General features: G+C 46.9%; 1 protein-coding gene across 2 annotated transcripts in view; it reads right to left on the reverse strand.

The window, feature by feature from the left end:
* TARBP2 (TARBP2 subunit of RISC loading complex) overlaps positions 1-23,513 on the reverse strand; it is a 178,749-nt gene that overhangs the window by 20,488 nt on the left and 134,748 nt on the right. For both annotated transcript variants that reach the window (XM_069653283.1, XM_069653284.1), the window contains exons 4-7: positions 20,526-20,606; positions 19,381-19,453; positions 18,766-18,883; positions 18,303-18,430 (exon numbers count right to left, since the gene is read on the reverse strand). In XM_069653283.1, coding sequence (XP_069509384.1) covers positions 18,303-18,430; positions 18,766-18,883; positions 19,381-19,453; positions 20,526-20,606 — 400 coding nt within the window. The remainder of the gene's footprint in view (positions 1-18,302; positions 18,431-18,765; positions 18,884-19,380; positions 19,454-20,525; positions 20,607-23,513) is intronic.

Below are 23,513 nucleotides of genomic sequence, written 5' to 3' on the forward strand. Positions count from 1 at the left end.
CGCCCAGGGAGCCGGGGCCCTGCACCGGCCAGGACACAAACTGCTGGCACTTCCTGTTGGACCAGGAGGCAAAGAGGTCCACCTGCGTATGCCCCCATCTGCTGAAGACCCCGAAAAGGACTGGATCGTTTAATTGCCATTCTTAATTGTCTGCTCCCAGTCTGCTGAGCCGGTCTGCTTTCAGGTTGGACTCCCCCCACCCCCCGGGAGGTGAATTGCAGTCAGGTAGATCTTGTTCTCCAGGGCCCATTCCCACATGCTGACCGCTAGGCTGCACAGCGGAGGGCACCTGGTGCTATCCTGCTTGTTGACATAATACATGCTGGTGGAGTTGTACGTCTGGATGGGGACGACCTTGCCCCCAATGAGCAGAAGGAAAGCCTTGAGAGCTAGACAGATAGCCTTCACATCCAGCTAGTTGATATGGGATTCCTGCTCCAGCAGGGACATACTCCATGGACACTGTTTGTCCAGTTTAGCCCCCCCAGTCTTCAAGGGAGGAATCTGTGGTGATGGTGGGCTGAGGGGATGCCTGTCGGAAGGGCCGGCCAGTCCACAAGTTGCAGTCCCTGGACCACCAGGTGAGGTCTGGGTGGATAGAAGGAGGAATGCTGACCAGCTCCACTTGGTAGCCCCTCCCCTGATTCCATGAGGCTGCGAAGTGCAGCTGTAATCTCCTCATCGAGCCTTGTGTGGGGGACGGACAGTAGGGCCGCCGCCATGATCCCCCAATAAAGGCTGGAACCACCAAGCTGAGGTGGCCATGATCTTGTCCTCCAAGGGGAAAACTCTCTCACAGCTCATGTCCCATATGAGGCCCAGAAAGGTCAGGCTCTGAATAGGCTGCAGCTGAGAAGTCTTGAGGTTGACAGAGAATACCAGCTCGTGAAGAGTGGTCATAACAGCGGCGGAAGTGAGTGCACTGCCTTTGGAGATCACGCCCTGATGAACCAGTTGTCCAGGTACGGGTAGATGTAGTGGCCCTGAGCCCCCAAGGAGGGCCACCACTGCATTAATTCGTCTGCTAAACACCCAGGGGGCTGAGTTGAGACCAAAGGGTAGAACCTTGTATTGGAAATGGCAGCCAATTATCCTGAACCACAGAAAAGATCGATGAGGCTGCCAAATAGGGGCGTGTAGATAAGCGTCCTTCAGATCCAGGGAGCACATCCAGTCTCCCCTGCACAGGGTCTCCGGTATGAGTGCTGGCGTAACCATCTTGAATTTTTGAAGATGGGAGAGGTTGAGGGTGGAGAGGTTCAACACAACTCTCAGGCCAGCCTGATTCTTCTTTTGTATGGCGAAAATCCTGGAGTAGATGCCCAAGCCTCGCTGGGAGGCTGGGACTTCTTCCAATACCTGGCTCTTGACGAGTGACTGAATTTCCGCCAGCAGAATTGCTGTCCCAATCTTTGGGAGGGGAGGAGAGGGAGGAATTGGTAGGCGGTACCCCGTAGACACTACGGATAGGATCCGGGGGTCCGCAAACTTTCGATGCCAAAACTGTGCATGGAAGGCAAGCCTGCCCCCCCACCGGAGACACGTGGACTCTAAGCGACGCGTCATGCATTCTTTCCCTCTGAGGCGGTTGCGGAGGAGGGGGGACTGAAAGAAGCCCTTGCCCCCCTCCTTTTGTTGTTTGCACTGGTGCTGACTGAGAACAGTCAGTCAGGCTGCCTAGACCTCTGTTCGGGGAAGCCCCGGAACCTGCCGAACATCCGCCCCTTATCGGAGCATTGATGCGACTGGGTGTACGCCTTGGGCGTGGCCTTCGTAAGGATAAAGACTTAATTTGCGAACTGTTTTTCTTTTTATCTAGCTCCTCATCGATGGTGGAGTGAAAGAGGTCACCACCCTCGAATGGAAGGTCCAATATGCATTCTTGAGGTCTGGGTTGAATTTAGTAGCCCAAAACGAGGCAGCCCTTCTCAGGTCCGTGGCGATGCATATGGCCCGGCCAGAGGTATCCATGTGGGCTCCAATGGACACCATCATGTCTTGTGCCACCAGTTTAGCCTCCGCCAGTCCCGCCTTCAAACATGCCTGGCTCTGCACCGGAAGTTCTGGAAGGAAGTCGGCTATTTTCCACCAAAGCCTCTGGTCAACAGCTGCCGGCAGCATGGCATCCGCGTTGGATTGACGAAGGTGCAGTGAAGCGTTTGAATAAAGCTTCTTTCCGTAAACTTCCAATATCTTCTCCTTGCCTAGCAGCACCGAGGATTGAGGCTTTGAGTAGAGTGATACCACAGCGATCACCGAAGAGTGCGGCTGAGGGTGTACCGACAAAAAGAGTGGATCCCCCTCCATTTGTCTATACTTGGAGTTGAGGCGCCGATTGACAGGCTAGGCCAAGTGGTGCTTAAGCCACCTCTTTTTGGCCAAGGCGACAACGTCCTTCTGCATCAGGATCCCCATTTTAGCCACGGTGCGTAGAATGAGGACCTCGGCCAGGACCCCCGCCTCCGGTTGTTCGACCTCTGGTTGAGGAAGCCCCAAGTACTCTGCCAAACTTGTGAGTCGTTTGTGGAAGGCTTTGGCCGGGGTCTTCTTCCTCGTCAGTGTCCACCAGGGTGCGTGGCTGGTCCAGAGCGAGTGGAGGAGTGCTGGGCGCCAAGGGCTGCGGCATGGCGACCGGAGTCGGAGGCTGTAGCAGAGGCTGGTGTGGCACTGTCTGAACTATGGGAGGCAGGGAGCCGGATTCGAAGGAGCTGGCGAAGGCAGCAGGGGCTGCAGCACTGGAGCCATAGGAGGAATGACTATAGGCGCAAGCGGAGGGGCCGGAGGCAGCATGTCCCTGATCACATCCCAGAGGATGGCCCCCATCTGAGGCGATCTCATAAGAGAGTAACTTTTCAAAAACCTGTCCTCACAGGCCTGTGAGGTGGCAGGTGATGTTGACGGGGTAGCGGGTGGCTGCTGGGGCCGGTGCATATGTCTAGCTGGTTACGGGGTAAACATGCCCTGCAATGCTGATGGATAAGCTATAGGCCACATACCTGGTTGACACCAGTCCCCACCTGGTAACTCGTTCGCTCACCTGCTCCGTTGCAAGGGGCGGTTATCAGACGAGCGCCCATTTTTCTGGCGCAGCAGCCGTCTTGTCGAGCTGCGTGTCAAAGTCGTGGTGCTTGGCTCACTGGTCCCGGTCTCCTTCAGGACTCTTGGCGGTGGAGCATGAGACATACACTGCACCTCAAGACTGGGCCTGGTAGGCGTTTTGCCCTCTGCAGTATCGCCAATAGTGCTGCGTGCATGCGCCCCCTCTGATATCTGGCCAGTGCTAAAGCGTAGCCCCTCGGTGTACACCCAGTAAAAGAAACTTGCAGTCTCTCAGCACAGTCTCCGGAAGGATCCAATGACCCCTCGACCTAGGTGCCGGTAGCTGATATAGCCTTGGTACCAGTGCTGGTGCAAGCACCTGAAAGCGTTTCCTTGGGAAGGAGTCGCCCTTGCGGGGTGCGATGGAAAAAAGTGGCCCTCCTTTGGGCGGCGACTTCTTGAAGAGCTCCCTCAACCGAGCTAACCTGTTCTTCAGAGCATGCGGTGTAAGCACGTTGCACAAAGTACAACCCTGCCAGCCGTGGTCGGGGCCAAGGCAGCAGAGGCAAAGAGCGTGGGGATCGTACATAGGGAAGAGCCCCTTGCAGGCTGGACACCTGCTGAAGCCCGCTGAAGTCGACATGCGCCGGGGAGGAGCGTGGCACCAGAGTACCTCATTAATAAAAAGACAGAAGTAAATATGCGGGAAAGAGCGCGTGGTATTACAAGGCCGAAGCCAAACCCAGGAGCACTGGTGAAATCGGCACTTTCAAAACATTAAGGAACCAAAACAAAGTCAATACCTGGGCAGATTATTTGAAAAGCTGTACCTGTATTGTAATGCGGTCTTCTGCAGAACAAAAATATTATGCCTAATCCAACATAAACATTGGGCAAAAATATGCATTTGTATTTACAAGATAGAGCCGAAAATGCATCTTTTGAACCAAAACACTTCACATATGACAAACAATGGTAGCAAATCCATGAGTGTGTGATTTCCAATTTAAAATGGCGAGCAAGATATGACAAATACTAAGAAGGAGTTTTTTTGCGTATAGATTATTACAAGGCAAGGCTGGCATGGGTAGGGGAAAGGGAACCCTTCACCATTTGGGAAGAGATGGGGTTTTCGGGAAAGATCCACATGGGATCACAAATGAAACGCCAGAAGATGCATGTATAACAATTCCGGCAGTAAGGGGACTAAAGTATTAGTATAAACGTATTGCAGAAAACCAGGATATGCATTTATAGTAAAAACAAAAAATAAATCTCTCAAAATAGAAATCACCCAATTGTTGGATTTAGCAATATACGTCTGCCCATGGCCCTGTAATCTCTCCAAAGATCAAAGTGGAATGAAGGAAAACTGCAAGCTAAAGGAAGAAAGAAAAGAAGGGATTAAAAAGAACAAAGGAATGAGATGACAGGAAGGAAAGAAGAACGAGCTCAAGGAGTTGAGAGAAAAGAAAAAGGCAAGGACTTATTGATCTAGTGACTCAGTTGCCTGCTGTTGAACCAGAAGATGAGGGTTCGGATCAACACACTTGAGACTGGTGTAAAAATAGGCCATTTGGTAAAATTCACTAGCTCTTAGAGAACTATACAGAAACAAATTTTACCATAACAAAAGTTCAAGAATGCTGGTTCAGAACTTAGTCTTTTCCACCTTTTTGTTAGCTTTGTCACTTTTAATCAGATGCTGGCCCCGTCAAAGCGGATGGATCACTAAAGGCTCTCCATGTCTGTAGTAGAGAGTCAGTCTTACATTATTTGTTATGTCCTTGTGAGCAAGATCATTCATCATGGAAAACGGTGGCGCATTCTCAACATGCCGGAACACTTGCCGGCCCCGCAGACAACTTCCTTGCAAGTCACACTAGTTTGAAGCAATTTCATCGATTGCTCCGGGCAGTTTGCCTTTATAAATATCAGGCCCTAAAATGGCATGCCAAAGCCCAGTTTAGTGTTGATCACAGTAGCCACTATAAATTACGATAGGTTGTTCAGAGATCTCTAAATTGATAGCGAGTTCTTTTGGCACGAAAGGCCATTTAGGAGGATATGGTTCCGTTGCTGTACAGGTATGATCCAAAGTTCAATGGATGAGTAATTGAAGATGCAAGGATTATTAGGTTTTGAACCTACAAGGACCACCCACCCCAGTGTTGGTTAGAAGTTCTTGTAAAGCAATGTTAGGACAAAAATGTCATTTTTGGGGCCCTTTGATCACATTTCATGAGATCTGTAAACACTGCTTCATCCTGTTGGTTTTCTTGGCTCTGATGCCATTTATGTGCCCAAAGAGACATCTACTGAATTCCCTTGCAGCTGCAAAATTGTTATCTGCTGGCCTATGGTAACCCTTACGGCTCCTAGTACAGAGGTACTTTTTAAGTACCCCATTTTAGTCCCAGGGTGATTCTATCACCCTATAATTTTGATGGGGAGTAGGTATAATATAAATTGAGAGTGGGCTTCAGATCAAACTGCTGGTTTGCTTTATTGTAAATAACAGAGTCCAGAGCAGTGGGTAAGCAAGCACCATCCACCCCCAAAAAGAACTGCAACCTCTCATCTCCCAGCATCAACTCCTCAGCAGAACCTCATGTTAGAAGTAAACACAAGAGGTTACAGAGCCAATGCCAGGAACTCCATGTAGCATGCTGCTCAAGGAATGGTTCTGCGGTACTCATCTAGAAACAACAGATTTAATATACAACACACCTCATCTCACAACCATGAAATGATAACTGAAATTAAGGTTGCTACCTAACGAAAGTTACCATGAGGTTCCAACAACCCCCTTCCACTTATCCCCCTCACTCCTTCACTTTGGAAAGCTTATTTTTATTCCATATCCTCCCATTATCCATGACTACAGCATCATCATCATCATATACACGTATCTTAAGTGAACCCAAAACCTGATTCCTTTACAGACAATCCCGCCTTTTTTCACTCGTACCTGCTCCGCTTGCTGAACATCACTCATTTTAACAGTCTTCTGAAGATCGTACATCACCTTAATTTTTTTGCACCTTCTCATTCACCTTTTCTCAGTTTCCCTTCCTCTCATTCCACAAATTTTGCACGTCCCAACCACAGGAGGCACACTGCACTATGCGGCTTCCTCCTCCTCAGCAACTCAAAGGGCACCAATCTGTATGCATGCACCCTGCATTGCACATCTTTCTCTAAACTTCCTCCGACAAACCTGGACACCTCAACCGCGCGCTTCCACCACCTGCATAAGTGTGCGATTGAACATTTCAATTACACCACTCGTTTATGGATGGTAAAGGGTCTTGCGATGCGCTACCCCCACACCATCGAGAAAACACTTCAACCTTTGATGTGAATTGAACCACATTGTCCGTCCGTAACATACTGGGGAAACCCTCCCTCTGGAAAACCATATCCAAGAATTCAACCAATGGACTTTGAGTCAGCCTACACTCACCACCTGTGCTTCTGCTCAATTTTAGCAAAGATCCATTAGAATCAGAATATACTTCAAGCAGCACTGGTCACTGTCAAGAGGACCTAGTATATCCAATGCCACAAACTTCCAAGGTAAGCTGAGAAATTCCAGCGGCTTTAATGGATGGATCCTGTTCCACAACATCTTATCAGTATCAAGGCGCACATTGCATTCATTGGCCATGTTTTCAAAATCTGAATCCGTGCCAGGCCAGCAATAGTTACACTGAAGCCTACCTCTGACCTTGGCCATGTCTCGATGTCCCTCATGACCGGCTTCCAGTATTTATTTTCTTACACCCAAAGGAGGTACTACTCTACCTCCTTTCCAGAGGAAACGATCCTCTATGCTCAAGTCATCCTTTACTTTACTGAAATGCTCAAGTCCCAGACCATCCACTTGCCCATCTCAGCCTGATTCTACTCTGCTTGTCAACCACGAAGGATGTGCCTTAGCCCTCCCTGGCAACCTCATGTGCATTGCGATATACACCAACATCAGGGGATCGAGGGCCTCATCAAGATGGCCGCCACCGCGACATCACATTGCCTGCCTCAGTTTCACCCAGGAGAAGCACCTTGCAGTCCCCAGTGTCCCGATTGGGTGAGCCCTGCATCAAATTGAAGACCGGCACAGAGCCAGTACAGGTAGCCGGTCCCACCTTGAAGGCCCTGATTGAAGGCTACAACCCGGTCTTTCCCAGTCTATCCATGGATTCCGGTCTGCCCGCTGTGGCAGAGAAGCACTGCAAGGGCTGGGATATTCCCAGTTTGTCTCTGGGTTGCCTCGATGGCCTGTCTTTCATTTCCTGCTGAATCTGCCATCATCAGCTATGCCGAGGCGCACCTGTGCATTTATTCAGTCTAAGTGCTGCTTAAGCTAAGAGCACCATGTGTGTCATCCTACCCACCCTTGACATTAGTCTTGTGGCCTCTCTCCCCTCCTTTTAATCCATGATGCCCTGCACTCCCCCTCCGTAGATGGAATATCGTGCCTTTCTTCACTGCAACCCACGTTCTTTACCTTGCCTTCATATGGAATTCGATTTTTGGTGTACTTTACATCTCTGCATCCTGCCCTAGCTGGATCCCAGTTCTGCCCTGCACCGGTACTCTTGTCAGTACCATCTGGCGCCTATATACTGGTGGTCGCTCGCCTACCCATGTCTCCCGACTTCCCATCACTCGATTTCAGCTCTCTGAACCCGGATGTTTTACATCTCTGCACCCTCCATTTGGCAATGTATCTGTGTGCTTTTGAATTTGGTGCGTTTACATCTCTGCACCCCCCCATTTTTGCAATGATGCTCTAGCCACTGGATGTCTATTCACTAACTCTCAAATGCTGATTGAGCTGTGCAAAAGCCATTATCTTCGGGGGGATGTGTGTGTGTGTGTGTAAGAGAGAAAGAGCGAGAGAATAGAGGGGGAGTGTGTGTGTGTGAAAGAGGGAAAGAGAGAAAGAGCGAGAGAATATCTAGGTGTGTTCAACAACGGTACTCCCCATTTTTGCATTACAATTGTATGTTCTCACTCAACTTTCTATCCTGCCCTCCCCATTCCTCTTTATTTCACAGCACCGGCACTCTCCCTCGTCTGGCTGTCTCCATGTCACAGCACTTGCACCATCAAAAATGTCGTCAGGCCTAGTACGATAGTTTGTCCTATATTCTGTCTATTTGTTCTGTGTTACAGCATGTGTTCCCTATTTGTATCGTTATAACTTTTATAGCACTTGCCCATTCTGAATGACTCAAGGCCTAGTAAGAATGTTCTTTGACTGCATTTTTCCCCTTGTTCCCTCCCCTGCCTTGGAGTGCTTTGAAACACTGTTTCCACGTGTATAGGCGCTATACCAATAAAATAAAATAAATCCCTTAGTTCCACATCCTGTTCCAGTCCTCGTCCATCTCTTGTTTTGTTCACCACTCCCCCACACAGACTTGTTCTTCCATCACCCTTTACCTCTTCTCCACCTCTCTTTGCTTGGGACAAGAAATCTGCCACTACATTCTCCTTGCGCACAACATGTTGAACACATCAAGTCCTTACAATGAGGTGACGGACCTCATGATCCTCCAACATATACCTTCCAGACCAGCAGTTCTGAAAACTCCAACCAATGATTTGTGATCAGTATAAAAGTGGAATTTACAGCCACAAAGAAACACTTTGGATTTGTTTATTGCCCACACTACACTGAGGGCTTCCTTCTGGATGACAGAGTACGACAGACCACCTCTTTTCAAATCTCCTTGAGGCAAATGCCACCACTCGGTTTCCATCACACTGCTTAAGAGCAAAGCTCACAGACCCACCTCTCTGGCATCAGTCATTATACAGGTGTCACAACATGTATAGAAAAGAGCTAATGCAGGTGCTAAAGAAATAGCCTCTTTGATGCCATTGAATTCCGCCTCACACACCTCTGTCCAGTTAAACTCCACACGCTTCTTACTAAACTGTTTTTCCACCCGTCAGCAAAACGTCTCTTACGCAAACTTAGAAACCAAACTTAGAATAATATTCCACTAACCCAAAGGACGACCGCACATCCTCTCAATCCCTGGTGACTTCTCATATCTTCTATTGCAGATGTTAATGCTAATGTTAAAGGATATTTGTACCGTGCACTATCACCACCGGAGTGGTCCCCTGGTTCTCTGGCGGATCTGATAAGGAAAGGGGTAGGGGTTGAGTTGATTGATATTTCAATTTGTTTTTATTTCTATCGCGCTCGTACACAAGTGTTTCAGAGCGCGACAAGGCAAGGGAGGGGAGGGGAGGGGAACAGGGGAGGACAAAACAGCGATCTTACTAGGCCCAGTAACATTGAGAACGCGCAAGTGCATGGGAGAGGAGGGAGGGGAAAAGTGCATGGAAGGGGGGAGAGGTGGAAAGTGCGAAGCAGAGGAGAAACAGATAAATAACAATAAATAAATAATAAAAGTCAACAAACAGTGGTAATGCAGCCAGCAATTTGCAAGTGCTAGGTTTAAGGCAGCAGACAGGGTAGGTCTGATAAGTGCAGGAAGAAAAAGGGGGGACTGTATGGGTACAGATACAGACCCCAGTGCAAGGGGTGGCCCGGAGGCAGTGCGGGAGGGTGGCAGGATGAGAAGGTACCTGGGCCCAAAAGACAGAGGGTGGCCAGGTGCACGGTGCCAAGAGAGAACAGATCAGCAGGGGAGAGGGGGAGCGAAGGCAGAAGAAAAGAGGAAGGTCTTGAGGTGCTTCCGGAACCGGAGATGGTTCTCCTCAAGTTTTAGAGTGGCAGGGAGGCTGTTCCAGAGGGAGGCCCCAGCTGAAGACAGAGATCTACCCCCAGCTCGTTTCTTAGAAAAACGACTGACCCCGAGTGAGTTGGAGGCAGAGGAGCGAAGAGCTAGAGAGGGGAGATATTTGCGGAGGGATAGCTGAAGGTATTTTGGACCCAGAAAGCCTTGTGGACAACGCAGATGGTTTTGAATTTAATCCTTGCATCCACTGGGAGCCAGTGGAGAGATACGATCCCAGGGCTTGAGGCCAAGGACAAGTCTCGCAGTCGTGTTCTGGATTAGCTGCAGAGGGCGGAGAATAGAGGCAGGTAGATTTAGAAAGAGGCTGTTACAATAGTCCAAGCTAGAGAGAACTAGAGCTTGAGATACCATGAGCTTCCGGGGGAAGGAGAGGAAAGGCAGAGTACCTCCGAGGAGGTGGTCGGAAATTTGACTTTTTAGAGACCTCAGAGATGTGGGCAGAGAAGGAAAGGGTAGAGTCAAAGAGGACCCTGAGGTTCTTAGCCTCGCAGGTGGGGGGAGGAGGGCGAAGAGAGGCCGGCCAGAGAGCGAGGGGAAAGGATGGTGAAGGTGTGCCGATGAGGAGGATCTCCGTCTTGCTGGCATTCAGACCAAGATCATTGGCGGCACACCAATCTTGAATGGCAGTTAGGCAATCAGAGATGAGAGGGGGAGAGGGGGTGGCAGAGGGCAACCTGAAAATGAGTTGAGTGTCGTCAGCGTAGCACTGGAAATTTGAGCAGAAAATGGCAATGCAGTGGGCGAGAGTTGCCAGGTATTGGTTGAAAAGCCAGGGCGAGAGGTTAGAACCCTGGGGAACACCACAGGTAGAGAGGAAGATACATGAAAGGAAGGACCCAAGTTGGACCTATGAGGGTCGATCTGAGAGGAAAGAGGTCAGCCAGAGCCTGATCAGTGATACCCAGGTTTTCACGGAGATGGTTGAGCAGGATGGTATGGTTGACCGTGTCGAAGGCAGAAGAGAGATCGAGGAGGATGAGGACAGAGGGAATGTTAGAGTCAAGGTTGGTGAGCAGATCTTCACGGATGTTTAGGAGAGCAGTGTCTGTGCTTCTGGCAGCTCTGAAGCCAGACTGGTGGTCATGGAGACAGCCAACAGAATTGGAATGAAGGTTAAGCTGAGAGATGGCCCACTTTTCCAGGAGTTTGCCAAGAAAGGGAGTAATGGAAATTGGGCGATAGTTAGCTGGACAAGAAGGATCAGCTGTGGGTTTCTTGAGTGTGCTTCAGAGGGGAGGGGGAAGGATCCAGAGGCAAAGGAGTGGTTGCAAAAATCAGCAAGCGCCCGAGCGAGGGTGTCAATGTGGTCCTTGATGGTTTTAGAGGAACAGGAATGAACCTGTTTTGAAGAGGCTTTCATAGATCGAACTTGTCTAGCAACCTCGTCAGGGGTGAAAAGAGGAAAGGACGAGAAGGATGGTGGGAGGGTGGCTAAAGGAGTGTCAGCAAGCACAGATGGAGAGGGAAGAGGAGGAGTGTGGGAGGACAGTATGTCCTGGGTTTTTGAAATGAAGTGAGAGGCAAGGGCATTGCAAAGAGCCTGGGAGGCAACAGGAGGGGTAGAGACTGCAGCAGGGTTGGCCAGCTCCCACTTTAGTGGGAATGAGCGGGATAAGTGCAAGAGAGCAGTGATGTGCTGTTGGCAGCTTCAGTTCGGTTAACACCATTCTCTGAGCTTGGGGGTGCTTTCTGGTTGGTAGCCGTTGTGTGCTGTTGTGCAAAGCTATGTGTGGTTTGTTTTGTTGTTGCAGTGTAGTGAGGTTTGTGCGGTTTGTTGTGCTTAAGGTTTGTGGTTGTGTTTGGTTAGAGTTTGAGAGGTGTATGCTGAGGGGTAAAATTGTTAGTGGGTTGGTTATTGGCCTCGCTATCTAGAAGGGATATGTGTTAAACGTCCACTTTCTTTCTAGATGTGGCGCGTGAATATCTCTGCATTTCTATATGGATCCTGCACTGGCTAATATTCACAATCCTGGCTATATACGACGCATGCCAATATTCACAATTATATCCAAATGTGGCACTGGCCCACCTTCGAATCCTGTCTAGATGCAAAGCATGCTAGCATTCACAATTCTATCTACATGTGGCATTGGTAATATTTCCAGTGCAGTCCAGATGTGGCAATGGCTAATATTTGCTATTCTATCTAGATATGGCACTGGCCGACATTCACAATCCGGTCTAGATGTGATGCAGGCTAATGTTCACAATTCTAAGTAAGTGTGGCACTTGCTAACATTCGGAATGCTATCTAGATGCAACACAGGCTAATGTTCACAATTCTGTCAGATACAAAACATTTCCTGGGCTCCACCCCTCTCGTCCTCAAAGTGTTGCCAAGATACTATATAGACTTCCATCCTTATCTCATACTTCTTCCTCCTCAGCGTCAAGCCCGCCTCCAATATTTTACATAGAACTCTGCCCACATGCACTTGTACTATCTCCTATGATTGATAGCGCTTTGAAACACATTGTGTATAGGCGCTATACAAATAATCAATCAGTCTCAAACCATACACTTTTTCAGTACTTCTTGTGACTAGAATTTCGTCCTAGAAACAAACACCCCCTTCAACATCCATAAACGTGTGCATCACACTCTGGAAGAATGCTGCAGCGGACACCAACCCAAATGGCTTCCTCTTAAATCGATATGTACCTTCTTGAGTTACAAATGTCCCAAGATCTCGCAAGTTAGGATGTAGCCTAATCTAAATCAAGGGTGCTAAAAACTTCAGCTCCCGCAGCAAACTGCCCATCTCTCTGTTAGGTATTGGGTATGGGCCTGCCACAAGATTACGATTTAACCCTCCCAAATCCACCCACAAATTGATCTGTCCATTGGGTTTCCGTGCTACCACAATGAGTAAAACCCATTCACAAGCCTCCACCTGCTCAATAATTCCCTTCCGTTCCAATTTCCGCAACTCAGTTATTTCCTCATCCCTCATACATCTAGAGACATCCCTTACATTTGCCACCGGCTCAGCCACCCTCCCTTCAGTCAGATCCGTTGATGAAAGCCCTTAAGGTGCCCGACTTTTCTCTAAAACTTCTCTTACTCCACCCCACCCCCTCTATAATGCCCTCATTCACCACCATCACCATGCCTGGTTCACTGTGGTCCAGCACTATCCCCATATCACTCTGTAGTTACCACCCCAGATGACTACCACTCCTCTTTGCAACATACATGTCGGCCACAGTCATGATTTATTTCCGTCTAGCCGGACTTGAAACACTAATGATGCCCATCTTCACTCTACTTATATGCATTCGCTCTCACAGTTGGTTGTCTCTACATAATCTGCTTTGCATCAAACTTCTCTTGCCAGTTCTTCCAGACAATTATAGTATAATCTGAGCCTGAATCAATTAACATGGGCAATTTCACATCATTTCCACATGGGGTTTCCCTGACCTTCTCGGTGCACTGCCTCCTTGGCTTATGGGGAAACTGACTGCTTCTAGACTGCCACTCTCATCCACCACTCCGTGACATCCCTCACATTCCCTTTTGAAAAATGATACAGCACCTGGCAAAGTTCCCCTTCTTATCACACTTCCTGCATTCCGCCCCGAGTACCGGACATGCCTCTAAGTCAGCAAAATCAAATGTGTTCCCAAACCCAAAACATCTGTTCACTTCATCGGCCTTCCCGCTATCACAGTTTACGCAGGCAGCCTTACCTTCTCCCACTTGGAGCACTGACTCCATCACAGCAATAGGAACTTTTGTGCTCTTCTCTTTCCACTGAGGCACATTCTTTGTTCCTCTAATGGTTAAGAAGGATCTCTAGAATCTGGCCTGATTGAGAGATTTTAGGAGTCTACCCTAGTTATAGTGAACAGGGAACAATGAGAGTTTAGCTAAAACCCAATTAAGGTAAGCGTGCAGAGCAGTCAAACCTATTGTCAAGAGAGAATAAGTGGGGTCAGGGGTCCTCAAGGAGTCCCACAATATAATAATCAATAATTCAACTTAAAACATATACGTATAAAAATACAATTATTTATTCCAGGCCTTCTATACACAAACATATATACATTCATTATAGGTTCATAAATGCATTCAGGTAACGTATTCAACACAGGAGGCAAGTCAAATAATGCATTATATGATGGAACCAGTTCACAAGTGATTTCCCTCACTTAAACAGTCCAATTCGCAAGAAAAATGGGGCCTTGTGCCCAAAGGTCACAGGAGGCACAATGCTTCTCACCAGGAGTCTTTGTAGGTAAGTTCTAATTTACTTGTGTTGGTGACGGGAAAGACATGCTATTTAACAATTTTACTGAGGAAAGTAAATAGTCTTATAATTCAGAGGTTACTACCCAGGTTTGACCACAAAAAGGCAGTAGAATGGAAGGTTAGGAGACAAAGGGGCTTGTTCCCAAAGTTATCCTATACAAGATGGGGGCGGTTGGGGGCGAGAGAGCAGATGCACTGCGTTTACTTACATCGAACAACACCCCGACTGGAATGTCCCCTGGCGACCTAGTTGGTGGGGGGGGTAAAAAGGGGGTTCAGGGGTCACTGAAGGTTGGTTTTGTTGGTTCCAGTGAGAGGTGTCCAGGAGCTGAGGGTGCAAGGATTCTTCTGGTCAGGTTCAGATGCAAGATGAAACCCATGGCGATGAAGAAATGCAAGAGTTGCAGATGCAGGCCTCTTCTGGAAACTTCACAGGATGGGGAAGGCCAGTTCCAGCAAAGGTCTCCTCACATCGGCAATGACAGGTGCCCTTCCGGTTGTGGTCACAGAAGCTCCACTAGGACAGGATCCCTTGATGCCAAGAGGCTGAAATTCGAAGGGAATGTGACTAGTGCCACAAGCTAGCAACTACCAATGTTCCAGGTGCAACTGCGGAAGAGTGACGGTTCTGGCGATGTTGCCCATGAGAGCTGGTCAGTCTACCAGGTGGCCCAGGGACACTTCCGAAGGCAGTGGGACTAGTTGGTCCAACTAGTCCAAGGGCTGAAGCACCACTCTGGGTCTTCAGAGATCAGGTAGTCCCAACAGGGCTTCACTGGGTCAGAAACACGAAGGGATGCCAGGCCCCTTCGTATCTTCAGTTGGCTGCTCTTCTACAAGGAATTCTTGGCTCCAACGCTGATCTGAAGAAATGGCTGAAGGGGTCCTCTTATCCAAAATTGAAGCTAGAGGTAAGTCCAAGCCGACCAATGGCAAGGATCTGCACCATTCAAACAGCCAGTTTTGGTTTCACTCAGGCTCCATGGAAGTGGAATGGGACTAGACAGTCCCACCCCCTTCCTGGGACAAACAGACGCAACTAGCCAGAAAAAGCAGCAGCTTTACGGGGTAAGTGCATGACCTTATAAGGGATTTCCTGACCAGGCAAGGCAGAATATTCCTAGAACATGGCCGAAGAACAAGCGAACATCCGACGGCAGTCATTTTAGGGCTCTAGTCACCTTTAGTAGCCTTGTATGCTAAACCTGAATTTGCACACATAAAATAATGCAATCATGGTAAAAATGTATCTACTGCCAACAGCCTGTCTTTAGGAAAATAAAAAAAGGAACCAAAAATCCCAAGTGTATAAAGCTAGGATGATAAAAGTATCCCCATTGCACTTCATTGTAAGATGATTTGTGCATTGTTAAAGTCATAAAAATATGTACTTTAAACAAACGCACCATGTACATCAATAACTGGAAAACACTTAAAAAACCCACCAATATTGAAGGAATACAGAATATGCAAGATAGAATAGATGCAGCACTCTGGGTAATGACACAGACAGGGGAAAAAAGGCAATTAAAAGTGCAAAATAGTATGTCTTAATCTTGCAAAAGGGATAAAAGTGACCTATCCACTTTCTAGGGCCCGAAGTTAGGCCAAGGCGGCAGATCACCTTTGCAGGTAGCTCGGCGGTTCAATGTCATCAAGCTAGGCTTCTGGCCGAAGTTTGAAGGTTTGGTTCGGTTTGAGGATGCAGCAGGAGCGGTGATCCAGCAGCAAGGAAGTGTTGAGTCTGGGTCAAACGGGAAGGTAGCCGAGGGTCAGTGTTTCTCCAGCAATGCGGATCGGGCGGTCACCAGGTTCGCTTTGACGGTAGAGGTACAACTGCTGCGAGCCGGGAGCAGGATACGCAAGCAAATTGTTCGATGCTGAAGCTGGGTGGTCACAGTTCGAGGGACACTAGGTTCGATAAACACATTGGTGGCTGAGATGAAGTAGGTGGCGGGTCGAAAACGACTCGAACAAATGCACTGGCAGCGGTACCTCTTGGTTCGAGAAGAGGTAACAACATGCTTCAGCTGGTGCTGTGGCAAACTGGTTTGAAAGTGTGAACTTGCTGTTCGAAGAACAAAGAATGCCAAAGCAGCTCCTGAGGATCGTGCATGTTCTAACAGTGTCGAACACTCTCAAAGTTGTTTGATGGCAAAAACACAATGATCCTTCCTTTTTTGGCTTTCAGGGGCTGCAAGGCTCAATCCGGGGACTCTGGGACAAGATGTGTCCTTGTTCTCGTTCTCCCAAACCCAGGGGAGACTGGCACACAAACGTAGGGGTCCTCGTACACAGTGAGGTCCTGGATACCGGTGTGGCTGGCAGAGAGTCGGGTCTTGTTCCATCAGCAAATCCACCCCAATGGTCCCTGGGACGGTTAGGAGGCAGAGCTCTCAAGTGAGGATTCAGGGATGATTCGAGAGGATTCCAAGAAGTGGTAGAAAACCCCTTCTTTTAAAGCTAAACGTCAGCAGGTGATTGGACTAAAGCTAGCCTCTCATAGTGGTCTAAAATCCCTGTTCTTGAACGAAGTGGACTGTGCCCTTCTGACATCATACCCAAACTGATTTGCTGCAGAGAAAGTGGAGGGGACAGGAAGGAGAGCAGAGTCAGATGGGGCAGTCTTCTGCCACTGCACAGAGCCCTCCTGTATACTCTAAAACTGCCCCCTTCCCTTTTCACTAGGAACAAAAACCTTTAGAAATGCAGCACCCTTGTGTGAGGCTACTACCTTTGAATGTATGTGCTTCTTTGATGCCATGGGCCCAGGATAGCTGCCTGTTCTGCAGCTGTCTCTGGTGGAGGGCATTACCTGCTCTCACTAAGAGATTAAAAAAAAGAGGCATTGCAATACAGGTTCCTATCCTGTCATTTGGCAGGCTCAGCCTGTCTGGACACAATACACTCAACTTCCACAGCTGAGCTGGCTTCCCAGAAGCAGACATGTGTGATATCAAATTGTATGTGGCGGCAATGATCATAAGTAGTGCCATGCACCATGCCTCAACTCAGGCACAGCTCATCTTTTGAGTTTACCCTGCCACCAACTAGGGCTACTTCTGATCATCTTAGTTGAGATACAGGGCTGCAGATCTTAAAAGCAGCCCCTGCGCTGCAGAGAGTTGGTTGTCACTGCAGCTGTCAAATGGGCAGCAGTGACCTCTGAATCTACTCTGTTACTGGCAGAGCAGGCGCTGAAAATCAGGATGCTGATGCAGCATGACACAGACGCATGCCATTCTACTGATCAGCAAATTACCCTTTCAGAGATGGAATTATCTGCATCATTTTGATATTTAATAGACATCAAAAAGCTAGGGCTTTCCCAACCTTGCCAGATGGCAAGTCATCACGTTCCTTCAACACTTCCAATTTTATTATTGGTTTTCCTGAGGTTGGTAAGAATGGAGATGGAAAACAAATCGCTGATGTTAGTTTCCTTGTCCCCACATTTATTATGGCAATGCTTCTGGTACTATCCTGGTACCGTTCACTCCAACCATTTGGTCCTTTGGTGGTGTTTTGGTAAATGGTTTACAATTGTTTACCCTTTCACTCCCTCTAGCTGCTATGTGTGCTAATGGTGTCCTCTGGGCTACTCTTGAACTTGCCAGCCTAGATAGAAAAGCCTTTACATACGTCTTAGTGCTTTTTCCCTTCTAGCTGTGACTTGCAATTGACACTAAAATTGTGTTACTAACCGATATGTATCGTTGCATCTTCCGTTTTACAAAGTTACTTACCTGCGAGTGTATCATTTTGTTCTTTGCCTTTTCTTATATATAAAGACTATACCTATTCCATCTACTTAAGAGTGGGCTGCTCTGTTATCGTTACCACTTGGTGAGCTTGAGGAAATCACCAATATTACCCGTGTGAGGAGATATACCGGAGGACCCCGACAATAGGGCTTTAAGAAAATCAGTTGTCCATGAAATAACTGAAAATAAAACAATGAAAGGAGAAATGACTGAATTTTTTTGATAGAAAAACAAACATTATTTAGCACTTTCTTTTTATAATGTGGGGGGCGACCCCATGCACCCGCCCCCTCACCCTCTTACCTCAACTAATAACCTTAACCCACCCCCCACCTATTATTTACTTAAAATATACAAACATCCCTAACAAATTTGATAAAAAAAAACTGTCATTTGTACATCTTTTATTTTGCATTCAGTCATTTCTACGGATACCAAGAGAATCTGCCTAACACATACCATGGAGAACTGATCTTCCTCGGTCTCTGGTTCTCCACCATCCCGCTGCCCGGTCGGTACATTGTGGATTCGCACAAGCATTTTGGCAGCTGCGTTCCGCTTAGCCAGCTTTTTGGATGTGCCACTTCCTGCAGGAGAGAATGCCTACATTACTGATTAAAGGAATTACACTGGAAATGTAACCAGAGAATACAGACTCTGAGAAAGACACATTGATAACAAGCAACCTATTGATCACTTTTTACCCATAAAACCAATTTGAAAATCTCTAATAACTGCACATTAAGACAGAGATGAAACAAAAGAATTACATCTGTGGCGAGCTGCAACTCAAATAGAGATGTTACAAGCCCAGAACATTGTTCCTTTTGGGGAGATAATCCCTTCTTGGGTTGAAGTTGGGAGTAGCAGTCTGTGGACAAAGCAGTGCTACATGCAAGAAACCTCAAATGCACTTTCATACCAATCTCGACGAAGCGCTCTACCCGGCAGGTCATGGTGAATTCCTTTCTGTGAGCAGGGCCGGATTCCTGCGTGACTGTGTACTCTGGGAGCCGCCATCCCTTCTGCACCACTAGTTCCTGATAGAGAAAAGTAGAGGGGTGCAGAGATCAGCTGCTATCAGTTCAGAAAATCCAGGTTTCACAGTGTTCAGGGTTCCACCATCTATTGAGCCTGTGAACGAGCATCACAACTTGGAACAGTTCACATTTTTGAGACTTGCACACAATGAAACACAACCTGTGCAGCCTCTTACTGAACTCGCCCACAGGGTTAAGCATCCAGTCTACGGCCTGAAAATTAACTGGTGAAACCTTAGCCCATAGGAGTAAAAGTGTAGAAGTCACATGAGCAGGATCGGAATTCAGTGAGTAAATTCCAGTCTGAGGTCAAAGTTTGCTGGTGGAGGATAGATGTTCAGTGGGAATTTCCAAGTCTGTGGAAGTCTCCAGCAGTGGACAGCATTTCAATGTCTAAATGATTGAAAGCTCCTGCATGTGATGTGTTCCATTATTGCACTCCATTGTTCAAAAAAACCTGGGAAATACGCTTGCCTCTGCGGCTGACCCTTACACACCTGAAGGGCTCCGACGGGGTTGCACTCAGATTGCTGTGCGGTCAGTGGAGGTTTTGTGTCCATTGGAGGATTTCTGGAAAGATAAAAATAGTTTGTAAGCACTGATAGTAGCGGAGTGTCTCATTGGTAGGCAGGTATTGCACTCGGTGCCTTGGGAAACTGTAGAGGTGAGCCCTGCACTGACTGGGACAGATAGTGAAGGAGTTGCTACTCTTACTGGAACCAAATGGAGAGAAGGTAATGCAGAGAATCGAAATTGCTGGAAGCCATTTAATTCCGGCTTTCACCCTAGTTAGCATCACACAAACTACTACTGGGGGCTACATTTGACTCCAAACCTGTGGAATACAAACATATCTTTGTGTCATCATTTTCGAGTGTTTTGGGGGATTCGTATACAAGAACGTTAGGAACCTACAGAAGACGATACAGCATAACGGGTTATATCTAGTGGAAACAAATATATAGCTTGCATCTCGTGTGGAATAAGATTTGCATCACGATATAGACCACTCCCTCATTCCCCCAAAGGTATCTTCACTGGGTAATGCCCGATTGGGAGAAGGTGCTCTTCAAATCCATTTCAGTCCCTGTTATAAACAGATTGGCGGGCAATGGGTAAATGAGTGTTGGTAAGGTTTGCAGCGGTCGGGGGCAGGGAGAGATGACCAATGAGAAAGCGGCGATCCACTGCTCCAACCTGGTGTCCTGAAGATTAAAAAATTGAGGGATAGGGTGCTGTGAATAGCTCCATCCAGGAGTTGCTTTGTAAGCATTTGGCAGTAGGCCAAGTCCACAAGCTGGGAATCGGGATATCCAACTGACAGGGGGCAGGGTAGCCCCATTATGAGTGGAGAGCATACTACATCTTAGCCTATGGAGACCAAGACCTTCAATGATGTGGCATTATCTGTTTGAAGGGGAGAAGGAGAAGGGTTACAAATGTATGATAAGGGCTTCAAAGAGAGAAGTTAGATCAATACATGCAAAAGGAGGGCTACTAATGTTTTTATTAGTGGGAGTGACTACACAGTAAGAAAAGATAAGACTTAAAACATACTCAGTTCATAGCCTCATTATTGTGAATGCAAGGATTACCCCAGGCAATAGATACTGGACGGCATGGAGAGAGATGAGCTTCTTACCTAGGAGGTGGTGCAGCAAGTGGAGTGGGCACAGGTTCCGCTTTGGTCTGGGGCAGTGGTTCCATGGGGACTGGGGAGCAACTGCATAAAATAACAAAACATTGAACTCTTTAACTCAAGATTGGTGCTGCCATTTCCATATTTCTGATCAATACATAAATCCGAAATGTCCCTTGGTTTGAAGTAATTACTGTACCTCACTGAAACAGTATTTCCAACTTCTCCTAAATACCACAGGTCAATCCGATGGATTGCTCTCCTCTCACTGTGCATTCCAGGGGCACCTTAGATCTCTTGTGGTACCTATAATTCACTTTTCTTAAACTTTTTGAATTCCGTCCCCATTGATATTGAACATTTGATCCTTAAGGAACTCAGTGGTATCCCAACCTTACCAGACCTGCAAAGCCACCAGCAGCTTGTACAAGTCTCTAGCAACATTGCGCAGACCAGCACAGTTGCCCTTAATCCTCACCTGAGATGTGAATGCCAGGATAATCGTTCGACCAGTGGAAATCTCAAGGCACAAACACTTGGGAGTTGGCTGCACACAGGTGCCCACATCTCCAGCCTTGAAATAGCACTGGTCAGAAGGGACCAGACTGTTGTTACAGAGGACCCAGCGCAACATGCATTTCCTGAGGCAGTTATCTATTGCTGTAGCTGCATTGACCCTCTTAACTGGCAAGCCCCAGTGTATATCAAAGTAATTTACTAGAGTGAATCTGTGATGAAAAAGAGCTTGGGAGGATAAAGAAAACATTGGTTCAGGAGTGGTGGTGGAGTTATGTGAAGCTGGAAGCTATCATACGGACTTGACAGCAGTCTCTTCTCTGATTAAATAAGCATTTAACACCCCCAACCCCTTATTATCTCCTAAGAAAAGGGAGGATATTATATGGAGCAGAGGGGGCTGAGCGAAGGTCTAAGGCAGCCCTGTGAGCCAGTTGGGCATTCCCAATGATCGGAAACAGGTTGATTGGTTACATTTACTGGATGTCAACTCATAGTGTGGCTATTAAAAACCCGAGAAATATTAGGAGACGCGATGCCTAGCCAGGGAACATTACCAACATCAATACTCCATCCCTTGACCTACCTACAAACAATACTTTTGCAAAGCAAAAACCATCAGTACTGGGAAATGCCGTACATTTGTCTCAATGGATGGCAAGAGTTTGGCAGCCCCTAGAATAAATGTACCTTGCTTGGGGGAATGAATGGAAGAAGCAGTCAATATGTGCATTAGTACTTGCCTGGCAAATAGTGTCAACTGATATGACCCTGGGTATGACCATAGGAATTTGGGGGCTCCATTCTAACCAGGGTCTACTAGCTGGCTTGAGCCCCTTTCACCTCTCTGTTTCAGTAAGCATTTTCGAAGAAGAATACCAGGCTGATAGACAAACTATGCGCAAGAATTCAGTGTTTTCCATTTACTCAGGGCCAAATCTGACTGAGCCCTCCCCCCATTTCCCTCTTAAAAGAATTATCATGAGGTATAGATTTCTCCAACAATAAGTGTACCATTGAAGTGGGCTTGGTTCATCCCAAACCCTGCTAACTGACAATGTGGTAATCATAGATCTGATGGCCTAAGTAAAGTTTTAAAAAGCTTGATGGAAACTGTAAACTGCTCTGAAGATGGGGCTGTATATGAAGAAATGGAAGAAAGATTAGCTGAGGCCTCTCGTGGTTCATTAAATTCACATCTGGGTCACTCACACCAAGGCCCTAACCGCCTCAACTTTTATTGCGAACATATGCGACAAAATATTAAATGAGTTAATGAAGTACTCACTGCTTAGGGCGTTTCATGTAAGGAAGAGCCAGGAATGCAGCAATTTTCAAATCTGAATCAGACACCCCAAGCAAAGGATTATTACATATTTCAGAAGTTATTGATATTGAGAGCAAGGTCCCCGCAAAGCCAGGCAGCAAGACTTTATGTCGAGGGAAGGCAAAGAATTAAATTATAGAAAATAAAGAAAAACACTGAAAGGGATTTGAAATTGCAGAGAAACACATTGATGTAGGGGATAAACCCCAAGAGGAGAAATGGGGAAAAGATAGTCCAGGAAAAAATAAGAGAAATGTGCCATAAAAAAAAAAGTATGGGTGGCATGAAGGACAGAAAAGAAGGTGTTAACTACAATTAGAGGGGAAATTGGGGTTGAACAAACCAATTTAAATGATAACCTTCTTACATCTATTAGGAAAAAGAAAAAAGTAATAATAGACCTGATGAAACAAACAAATAGTTGACAGTAGCACCGCGCATGGAACAGCAGAAGTTGGTGCTTGAGATGCATGTGTTCAAGTCCATACTACGGAGGTATTCTGTGACAATTTCCGAGACCCAGAAAATTCATGATTAACTAATGTGACAATATCAGCCTCTATTGAATTCTTCAGACAGGGACATTTTGCGAAACGTGACATGGGTTAACCCATTCCTACAGGACAATAGTCCACCCCTGAATCAGAAAACTATCCAATTTAATTAATTTAATATCACACCTCAACTACTGAAAGTAGGGATAATTATAGAGTTTTTAGATCTTACGCAAACAGTCCATGCTCATTTCTACAACAAAACAGTGGCAAACAATTTTTCCAGTATTGGCATGGCTTAAACTCGGCGAGGGTGGACGTGAGTTGCGCAGAAAATAAATCTTGTGCATGCCTGCAATATTGGGAGTTTGAAGTTTATCCCAGCAAGTAAGGATAATTCTAGATCATTTTAGAATGCCTTACAGATATTTCACTACCTTTTCATATAACTGCGATTTACGGTTATATGAAAAGGTAGTGAAATATCTGTAAGGCATTCTAAAATGATCTACAATGAGGTTGACCATTCTTATGTACAGAGTTTGTTTTTATGTTAATTTATTTTTTATAGCAGCATCAACATTGGCTACACAAACAAGATAGGGATTAGCAAATTGAGTTATGAGATAGGAGTTAAAACCTTTTCTCCAGAAT

This window comes from Ambystoma mexicanum, chromosome 3q (genome assembly GCF_040938575.1).
Source record: "Ambystoma mexicanum isolate Mex_15411 chromosome 3q, UKY_AmexF1_1, whole genome shotgun sequence".
NCBI classification, from domain to species: Eukaryota; Metazoa; Chordata; class Amphibia; order Caudata; family Ambystomatidae; genus Ambystoma; species Ambystoma mexicanum.